Source organism: Mauremys mutica, chromosome 1, assembly GCF_020497125.1.
Source record: "Mauremys mutica isolate MM-2020 ecotype Southern chromosome 1, ASM2049712v1, whole genome shotgun sequence".
NCBI lineage: Eukaryota > Metazoa > Chordata > Testudines > Geoemydidae > Mauremys > Mauremys mutica.
The window spans coordinates 209,789,349-209,800,175 of NC_059072.1; the positions used below are offsets into that span (position 1 = coordinate 209,789,349).

At 44.5% G+C, this 10,827-nt stretch overlaps 1 protein-coding gene across 1 annotated transcript in view; it reads left to right on the forward strand.

The window, feature by feature from the left end:
- Nucleotides 1-8,409: 8,409 nt before the first annotated feature.
- LOC123362239 (amine oxidase [flavin-containing] B-like) overlaps nucleotides 8,410-10,827 on the forward strand; it is a 75,800-nt gene continuing 73,382 nt past the window's right edge. Inside the window, exon 1 of the mRNA XM_045002653.1 lies at nucleotides 8,410-8,580. Coding sequence (XP_044858588.1) covers nucleotides 8,535-8,580 — 46 coding nt within the window. The 5' untranslated portion in view covers nucleotides 8,410-8,534. The remainder of the gene's footprint in view (nucleotides 8,581-10,827) is intronic.

Genomic DNA, 10,827 nt, shown 5'->3' on the forward strand with positions numbered 1-10,827 from the left:
GAACAAAAATAGTAACTCCGGACTGAAAAATTAGACATGGCTCTGTCTCAGGGATTGGCAACCTTTGGCACGCAGCCCGTCAGGGAAAGCCACTGGTGGGCCAGGCCGGTTTGTTTACCTGCAGGTTTGGCCAATCGCAACTTCCACTGACCGCGGTTTGCCGCTCCAGCCAATGGGGGCTGCAGGAAGTGGCGGCCAGCACATCCGTCAGCCCGCACTGCTTCCTGCAGCCCCTATTGGCCTGGAGCAGCGAACCGCGGCCAGTGGGAGCTGCGATTGGCCAAACCTGCGGACACAGCAGGTAAGCAAACTGGCCCAGCCTGCCAGGGGGCTTATCCTGGCAGGCTGTGTGCCAAAGGTTGCTGATCCCTGCTCTATCTGAACCTTTTTGATTTCCATTTGGCCTGCTTTCTCCCACTCTGGCTTGTCCATAAACTAGCATTCCCTTCTGCAGCACTCAGAGTTATTTTACATTACTCATTTTTTTTTAATCTCCATGTCTCTCTCCACCTGTGGCCTATCACATACAGCACTCCCCAGCTCCCTCTCATATGACAGAGAGATGAGAAGGTAGGAAGAGCTGCAGGCTGTTAGAGAGAGGACCAGCTAGGAAGCCTTCTGAAAGCAGCACTCTCAGTATCTTCCCCAGTTGCCCAGCCAGTGCTGCCAACTTTTTCGGCATTGCTGTTTACTTCCTGGGCCTTCTGTGGCTGCAGCCTCCCTCTCTTGATGGAGACACCTCTGTTGGAGTCTCTGCTGGTAGAAGCTGGCATAGACCCTGGGTCAACTGAGCATTTATTTTGAAACTAGTTGAAGGCAAAGGGTGGCAGTGCCAGGAACCTCTGCTGCTGGGTGAAAGCAGGGTCCCGTGGCACACAGCACATCTCAGGTAACTTCTCCCAATGTGATTGTGGGGATACTCTGGAGGGAAACATGCAAAAGAGAGAGAAATAATAGGAACTTGGAAACAGCAGTGACCGTGGCCAGTAGGCAGAAAGGGGGCACACGTATCTGTAGTATCCCTGACAAAGGAAGAACTGAAATCCTAAACCCAAGCAAAGAAAATTATTCTCACAACACCAAACCAGCCAAGGCCCCATGTACTCCTTTCTGATTACTGGCCACAGCCACAATCATTTCGTTTCCTACTACTTCTATCTCTTTTGCCTAGATTTTTCTCCAAATTAGCCCCAGAGTCACATTTGGGGAAGTTTCCTGAAATGTGGTATCTGCCATTGGTCCATGCAATCACCTACTGCAGAGGGATTCTGGCACTGCCATATAGATAGATATAGCAACTGGTGGAAGTTTTAAATAATCAAATTGGCGAAATGAGGAGGAAATGAGTCTGCTGATGAAAAACTGAATGATTCAGCGTGTAACATATTTGCATTTACTCACCAATCCATCTGTTTCATTTTGTAGGCTGTCTTGTTGAATCTGGTCTAATGTAACTGGGATCTAACTAATATTAAAAATAATTTGATTATTATTTGTATGACAGTAGTACTTATAGATTCAACTGAGATTTGGGCCCATTGTTCTGGGCACACTACAAACACATAATATGAGACAGTCCCTGCCCTGAAGAGCTAGCAATCAAAATAGACAGACAAATAAAGGGTGAGAATAGAAACAGCTTTTGTAACCTGGAAGTTACACACTTGTATTTATTTCATATAATGTTAACAGGATCCTTATTTTGTTGACTTTTCTAATAATTAATCTGATAAATATGGACAAAGAGTCCTGTGGCACCTTATAGACTAACAGACGTATTGGAGCACAAGCTTTCGTGGATGAATAATGTCGGATGCATGTACAAAGTGAGTATTCACCCACGAAAGCTCATGTTCCAATTCGTCTGTTAGTCTATAAGGTGCCACAGGACTCTTTGCTGTTTTTACAGATCCAGACTGACACGGCTACCCCTCTGATACCTGATAAATATGCAAACCAGTTTGTGACACAGATCCTTGTATTATTCTTGTATTAAAGTTCTGTGTTCTCAAGAGTCATATGTTTGCATTCACTCACCACTTAATGGGCTTAATTTTAATCCTGTTGGATTTTTGCATTTAATTAAAAACCAGTCAAATTTAACTGATATATGGTTGATGAAATATTCAGTTTTGGCTTATTAGTTCTAGATTATATGTTAAATTATCATATACTGGAATAAAATTGTTTAGTATAAGCACCTAGCATTTGTATATTAGATTCTCTTTTGTTCAAGGTATACTGAGGACTTGGCAATGAGGTTACATTAATTTTATTGCACAATATTGCCTTGGTGCTGGAATGTGCTTGTCAATTTTTGCTGTGATTGTTTTATTGATCTGCCTTTTGAAATTATACATAATATTCATATATATTTTGTAATATAATAAAGCATCTTTTCCATAGCACATCTGTCTACCTGAAGCAAAGCTGCGACTGACAAAACTAGACTCCCTTGGTTTCAGTCTATAGAAAGACAAGGATAGTTACTATGCCCTCACAGAGATTTGTCCTGGGACTGTTAGTCTTGATCTGATGATGAAATTTAAGCATAAAAATAACCTGTTGCCTGCAGGCACCAGCACACCAAGCATGTGCCTGGGGCGGCAAGCCGCGGGGACGGCCTGCCGGTCACCATGAGGGCAGCAATCAGGCTGCCTTCCGCGGCTTGCCTGTGGGAGGTCCGCTGATCCTGCGGTTTCGGTGGCAATTTGGCGGTGGGTATGCCAAAGGCACAGGACCGACGGACCTCCTGCAGGCATGCCGCCGAATCCGCGTGACCAGCGGACCTCCTGCAGGCATGCCAACAAAGACTGCCTGACTGCCGTACTTGGGGTGGCAAGATACATAGAGCCGCCCCTGGTTGCCTGAAACTGTTAAAATCTTAGAATGCAATTGTGTTTCTGGAAGATGGAGTACCTTTAGATGTCCGTGTCTGCCCCCTTGGCTAGCATTCTCTTTTAAAAGTTTCCTTGTGTGTGTGTGATTGGTACTATGTATACAGCTAACTGATGAAGGAGAATTCCTTTCTATTGCTATGATTAAAAGCTATGCCAATATTTCCACTACATGCTGCTTTCTCAAAGGCGGTGGTTTTCAACCTGTGGTCCACAGATTCCTTGGGATCTGCAGACTATGTCTAAGATGTCCAAAGGGGTTTGCACTTCCATTTGATATTTTTCAGGGGTCTGCAAATGAAAAAAGGTTAAAAAACCACTGCTCAAAGGGATTTATTTCTCAGCAGTGAAAATTTGCTTCTTCTGTAGCTGAAACTTGCTCTCTGCATACAATCAACACACAACAAAAGATGAAGTTTGCTGCGCAAGGGTCTGCCCCATAAAAAGCAGAAGCTGAGTGGATATGTGATTTTTAAATTGCTTGGTTTAAAAACATTTGAATGTTTCCATAACTAGTCAGGCAAGAAATTTGAGTATTTACACAAATGTGAATGATATTCATGAATCAAGTGACTGAAATCTTCCAAAGAACCTCTGCAAATTTGGCCGATAGAATAGTTGTTTGAAATTGATTAGTCTAAATAAATTACCTACCCACCAACTTTTGAATATCTAGTCCACAATGTCAGTTCAGTATGCTTATCCAGTGTCTACAGTTATTTAGGTCACACTCATAACCACAATATCACAGTGCCTGGCAAAAACAAACACCTCTCCCATCCCGGTAAGCCCTATTCAAATGTTGAAAGCTTTTTTTTACTCTGGTTTCCTTATCTCTTCTCCATCATCCACCCTCCCTTTTTTCTTCTTCCACATGTTTCTGCTTTCTCTTTCCCACATTTCTCCTTTTATAGCTTGTGTTAGTTCAGTTATTTTGGTCTCTGATAGGAGGTAGTTAGATAGTCATGATCCAGCCTCCAAGAAAGCCATAAATGGTTAGTAACTTGCTCTGAAAATTTGCCTTTTTCCCCAAATGGTGCTGCTGCAGCATTTTCAAGGACAGTAAATTAGATCAAATTTTTATACGAAATAGGGTATTCTTAGTGTCAAGCATCTTATAGAAAGATATGGCTACAAAGTGAATCTCTGATCTATAAAAAGACATATACTGTTCAATTAACTTCATCTTGTGGTTAGGATACACTATAAGTATCTATCTACAGTATGAGTACTAACCACTAACCTCTTGGTTAAAAAGTAACAAATCTATCAGGTGAGCCAAAAGAAAACCTCCTCCTATCTGAGCCCATAAGAGCTGTGCTAAACTAGTTTGAGCTGGAGGTTGCTCGCTATAGATTTATAGAATCTCTAGTTAATATTAAATAACCCAACCTCTTCCCTTATCCTGAAATCAAAAGTTTCAGAGTTTGCCACCTGCTTGGGTTTCTATTGGGAGAGCCAGTTATTTTAGTTCGCTGCTTTCTAATCTGCTCCTTCAGTTTCTGGAAGCATTCATTTATGGTGCATTTCTCTGATAGGTAAAACAGGCATCTGATGCCAATATTTTACAGGGCAAGAGAAGGAAAGATGTAGTGTGTGGTATGGAGGGGACTAGAGAAGGGTAAAAAGAGGAAAGGACAGATACAGAGAATGTCTAGGGAATGACAGACCAAGCAGACATGGAGGGAAAGGTGAGGTGAGGAATAGGAGAAATACACAGGTAAAGGAGAAAAGAGGACAGCAAGATGGTACACCAGGGAAAGTGAAGACAACCAACCAAAAATAGACAAGTCAGTAGCACAACTTGACTTCTGAGTTAATTAATACAGTCCTTGGGCCCATGGGGGAGGTATGTGACTTTGTAGGAGGGCTAAGAGAAAACTTGGTTAAGTTTAATTGCAAGGGGAAGGTAATACTTATGCCATTTGAATTTCTTACATAGAAAAATCCAAGGAAAGGGCCAAACCAAAGACAATCTGCCCATCTATCCACCTTAAGTATTTCTAAGGGACCTTATCATGGTATGTGAGTGCCAAAGTATCCAGGAGTCTTTGCTGGGTGGGAGGGTGAAGCAGTGGGGTCTGCGGATGGGCTCCCACCTGCCCTTTGCAACCTGAGACCGGAACGGGACACCCTTGGACCAGGGCAGAAGGCTGTAAGGGCCAAGGATTATCATTGATTAGGCTTTATTTGTGGCTAGACTGTAAAGGGCCTTGCATATCCATCCCAGCTAGTGTTTTCCCCAGGAATTGAAATTGGGGGGGGGGTGTTCGAATTTACGGGGGGGGGGGTGTCAGGGCCAATGAGGAGTGAGATTGTAAGGGTGAAGGTGGGCTGTATGACACCATAGTAAAAACTGAAAAATGTTTCATGACCATTTTATTAAATTTAACTCATGTTTTAAAATCATCACACAAATTAAAGTTGGCTACTCAAGCCTTCTATGAAGCACTACATCTACATCCTTCTTTGTTTCTTGTTATAATTTTGCACAACTCTGTTAATAAACTTATTGAATGCAATGCATTCATCTTTGGTGGCTTCTCGTGTGTCTGGTACTTCCATTCCTTCAATTGATATGCTCATTAGTTCATTCACATGATCAGGCAGAAGGCGACTTCTTTCAGAACAGAAAATTCTATTCAGTGATGAAAAACAACGCTCAACTGTAGCTGTTGTGACTGGGAGTAGCATGAGATGAATTCCTACCTCTTCCATCCCGGGAATCATAGCATAAAGATTGGGTCAAGCCACTAGGGATGATAAAAAAGAAGTTGAAGTCAAATCTTCATTAATTTGTCATATGATATTCCACTAGTGTTCAAATTCTCTGTTCTGTCCTGAGCACAAAGCAGCCCCATTACTGGTACTGCCTCACTACACTCAACTGTCAGTGTTTTTAGGACAGGGATCTGTAAAAGCTACGTAGAGGTTGAGTAGAATTTAGAGGTCACTGTTGTAGATCTTTAAGGATCAAGTCTCTGTACTTTTTCAGTTGTTTTAACAAACACTTCTTGTCCTCTTCACTTAAGGATTCAATATAAATGCCTTTATTAGTCAACTTCTTGACGGAAGTCTTTGCTTCTTCCAGTGCTTTTTCAATGGATAGCTCTCTGATTGAGCTGCATGTAGCTTCTATTGCTGGAAAAAGATCTACTACTGTTTTAGCAGATGCCTGGATTGCATTGTGTAATGACCCAAGTGGTTTCAACAGTAGACTTACAAGAGAGAGAATGGCAATAGTCTTCTCTGAACATAGTAGCAAAAGTAATCCACCAGCTTCACTACTTAGATCCATCGCATCTTGGTAGATACTTACCAATGTCAGTAATAACGGCTGGAGTAATTTTAAGACAATAGACAAGGATTGCTCATGAGAAAGCCAAAGGGTTTTCCCAGGTTGGACTAATTTGAACTTCAGTCCCAGTGTATCATCTATATTTTCCAAGATATTCAGTCTTTTTGGACTCTTGCTGAAAAAATATAATGAAGACATTACATTTATAGCTTTTTTTAATGTCTTTTGAAGAGTCTGCAGCTTGTATTAGTGCTAGTTGGAGTAGATGGCCTCTGCGGTGTGTATAGGAGAGATTAGGGTTACACTTTTCTCCGAGCAAAGCTTGTACTCCACCATGTTTTCCAGAGAAGTTTACAGCTCTATGAAATGCACTAGCAGCCATCTGTTTGGGGTCCAACTGACAAGCATTTAACTCTTCTAAGATGTGGGTTGTCACAGATGCAGCGGATGTGTCTTCTATAACTTGAACATCTAGAAATGCATCTACTGGCCTACCACTGACATGAAGATAATGTACACAATGACTTAATACTTGATGCTCATTTGCATCGGTGCATTCATCAGCCATGTATGCAATTTTTTTTAATGTTGTGAAAGAGTTCTTCACTTTTTCAACTGTTGAGACTTTCACTGTTGCACCACATTCTTCTAGCCAGTCAGTTGAGTTTCTTGCAGAAAGATAGTGAGCATTTGCTGGTCTTGTTTGGAACCAGTGTTCAATTTCAGGACGAATAAGTGACAGTACACTTAACATTGGCCTCCAGTTTGTAGTGTGTGGTATCCCTTGCTTAAATAGAAAGTATGATGCCACAGCCATGTTTGTTCACATGGACTGTATTGTGTCTCCAGCGTTGTTAACAGCCTCATTAACACTCACAGGTGTTGTTCTTGGTCAGTGGAGACTCAGAGGTGCTTTCACATGAGTTCACCTCCCAGGTGGGGGGCAAGAAGGCACCTTGCTCTTTCCTCCAGCTGTTCGCTCTGGCCACTGTTGTTCGTTGTGCCACTGTTCACTTCATTGCTCTGTTGCCATGGCCCTGTGCAGTCACCTTCTGCGGCCACCTGCCACTGTGACCTCTGCGAGTTGGTCTCTTGAGGTTCCACCAGCTCTCAGTGATTTCAGCTGAGCTCTCAGTGGGGGAACCTCACTGCTGGTGCAGACTGGGCCATCTCTACCATAGAAACACTGTCCCACAGCAGGTCTAAGAACTTAGACCTGATTATCAGTGATTTCAGCTGCAGTGGTCACTTAATAAAACATAAGACTATCTATGGAGCTTAATCATCTCTATCTTTAAACAGTGGAGAGGGGCAGGTCAAATAGTACCATCAAGCAAAACACCTGTCCCCACGCTCTCTCGTGATGCCCTCAATCAGCACAGGCTAAGTACAGTTCTACTGCCCTTGATTCTTACAATAAGAACAACATTTCATTCCCCGCCCCTCCCCCTGCATTCAAGTGATTTGTAACCCAACCCCAGCCAAAATCTATCACTTGGGAAACACAGCTCGGTTTGCTGGATACCTAGGTAGATTAGGTGTGAATGTAAATACAATCTGGTCCTGAAGCCTTTCCCCCCAGCCCCCAGCTCATCACTAGCTGTCAGGGAGAGCTCATTTAGACTTTGCTTACACATCATCATTTGAAATGATTAGGTTGGCCAACATCACCGAAATGAATGCACTGACATTGTCATAAAAAACAACAGCTGTATAAGGAAGCTAGTCTATGTTCTTACTTTTCAAATCTATTATACTTTTTCAGATGCATGTATTTTATCATACACACTTTAAAAGCATATAAAGTATATTAATGTTTCAATTTCAATTCAAATTTCCAAACAGTCACTAAATTGGCAACACTGTGATGTCACTAGTTCACAAAACTGCGGGGGGGGCGGTTGTTGGAACAATTCAGGGGGGTATACACCCCGTAGGGGTGTGTGTGTGTGTGTGTGTGTGTGTAGGGAAATCCCTGATCCCAGCTACAGCAGATGAGGTGCCCCAGCCAAGGGACAGGACAGCAGCATGTTTCAGTCGCTTGACCATAAACTCCCCCCCCCCCCCGCTTTAGAGGTTAGAGCCCCTGGTTAGAGAGGGGGTTGCTGGGGGGGGGGGGGGCAGGGAGCAGCGGGTGGGCTCCCACCTGCCCTTTGCAACCTGAGCCGGTCGCGCTCTCTGCTCCCCAGCCCCGTCTCGCCCCCCCGGGAGCCGTGATTGGCGGGGCGGCGGGCGGAGCCGGGGGCGCCGCTGTCAGACGCGGCCGGGCAGCGAGGGAGGCGCGAGCGGCAGCTGCTCCGGGAGCCCCAGAGCCCGAGCGCGGGAGCCGAGGCAGCGCCATGAGCCAGAAATGCGACGTGCTGGTGGTCGGGGCCGGCATCTCAGGTCAGTGCAGCCCCGCTCCGGGCGCGTCCTGGCGGGGGGGGGGTCCCAGCCCGCTCCCTTTGCGCGCGGATGGGGCTGGGAGCGGGGCGAGGGCGGAGACACTGGTGCCCTGGCCGGGGGCGAGGCAGGTGCCTGTGGCCGGGACTCTGCTCTCTCCGGGGTCAGCGCTGCAGGGAGAGCTGGAAACTCTGCTTCTGTCGGTGTCATTGCGCGGCGTGGGGCTGGACACTGCCTCCCTCCGCCGCTCCTCTGGGCAGAGCTGACATTTGTCCGCCGGAGGAGCCGCTGCCTTCATCCCCACCGCTCGTCCCCGGCTGGCCTCGCTCCGCGGCACAAGTGCAAGGGGGGGGGGGGGTCAGTGCTTGGTAGGAGGGCACCTTGTTTAATGGCCCAACACACGAGCTCATTACCCAAACTAATGTACTAGATTTTAGCTCATGATATGCATATCATCTGAGCACCCAAACCAGCTACAAGCCCTTTCTTCATAGCTCAGCTCTTGCGATGGACTAAATTGTGCACTTTGCACAGAAACCAACCTGTTGTGTAGGAATTGCATTTCTGAAACTGGAAAGGCTTATTATTCAGGTAGGCTAGGAAAAAAACCAAGAGGGGAAATCTGGCACCAAATGTTTTCTTGTCACAGCAAATAGGGTGATCAGATGTTCCGATTTTATAGGGACAGTCCCGATTTTTGGGTCTTTTTCTTACATAGGCTCCTATTAGCCCCACCCCCGTCCCGATTTTTCACATTTGCTGTCTGGTCACCCTATCAGCAAACCTAGAATACTTACACAGTTTATCAGTTATTAGCTCACTAGAGCTATGTTAATGTAAATAATACTTTTTGCAAGAATTAATACATGTGGGTAACAAAGAGTATGCTCACTTTCTTCAAGAAAGAAATATAATTAGAAGATTCACTACCCCTGAAATGTGGCTGCGGTTGAGGGTGGAGCATAGGTGAAGGGAGGGGATTGCTTCTAGGTTTGCTTTAAGAACAGGAGTACTTGTGGCACCTTAAAGACTAACAAATTTATTTTAGCATGAGCTTTCGTGAGCTGCAGCTCACTTCTTGAGCTGCAGCTCACGAAAGCTCATGCTAAAATAAATTTGTTAGTCTTTAAGGTGCCACAAGTACTCCTGTTCTTTTTGCAGATACAGACTAACACGGCTGCTACTCTGAAACCTGTAGGTTTGCTTTGTTACTGAATTTCAGTAAATATTGCATTACAAAGGAAATGGAGCACCCATGAGTGAGATGATGATGTCTAACACGAGGGCTAATCTGGTATTTATGCAGCTTTTAGTCAAGCACACTCTCACTGCAATTACTGCAAGGCTAGCAGGATTGAGAGGTCTGCTTTGCCACAGATTTAATAATCAAATTGTTTCTTAACATTGTTATCAAGTTCTAGTTACATTTTGAATCAAAATAGCACTCTCCTGTGGCAGGACTCTATAGAACTCAATAAAGAATTGAGAGCTGCCCTGAAAACCACATAGCACTTATTTCTACAAGCTGTCTAGGGAGGGTGACCATCAACTACTCTACCCTCTACCTTCCCACCCCTTCCAGGATTCCATGCTAGTGCTTCCTCATGGATCTCTAATGTGCTACATACATTTTACTTCAGACATTATCTAGGTATTTTTCTACAAGCAGCTGATGGATGCCCCTGTTATCATGTTGATTGAAGGCGATTGGAGAGCTGTTGGCATGGATCTTATGGATTAATGAAAAACAAAGTTGAAAGTAAAGATGGACGAACTAGCTCTTATGAAATACAGAGTTGGCTTAAGGCTTCTCTTGTTTTCTCAGTCAGACATTTCAGGATTGGCAAAGGGGACCCTCTGGTCAACCTCCAGTGCTCATACCATCTAGTAGAGACCTGCTGTGGGGTCCAGCTTGTTTGACAGTTGTTAATAGACCCCAAGCAATGTTGCACTCACCTTTTGTGCACTCTGGGATGTGTCTGTCAAGGGAAGCCCTGAACATGCAAAAATGTAACTGCAGTGGTGCCCAGGGGCCAGCTAAGTGAATGCCATGCTGTACCCTGCAAGGAGTTCTGAACATGAGGAGTAAAGCTTTCCTACAGCAGCAGAGTGAAACATACAGCTGAAAGAGTATTTATCATTGTTATTAGTATGGGAGTGACTAGACTAATGCCGGTGTTAAATCTTCAAGCATGACCCATGTGAACTAGCTTTCTTCAGAAGCCTGAGCAGACTCAGCATGAGCCGAGT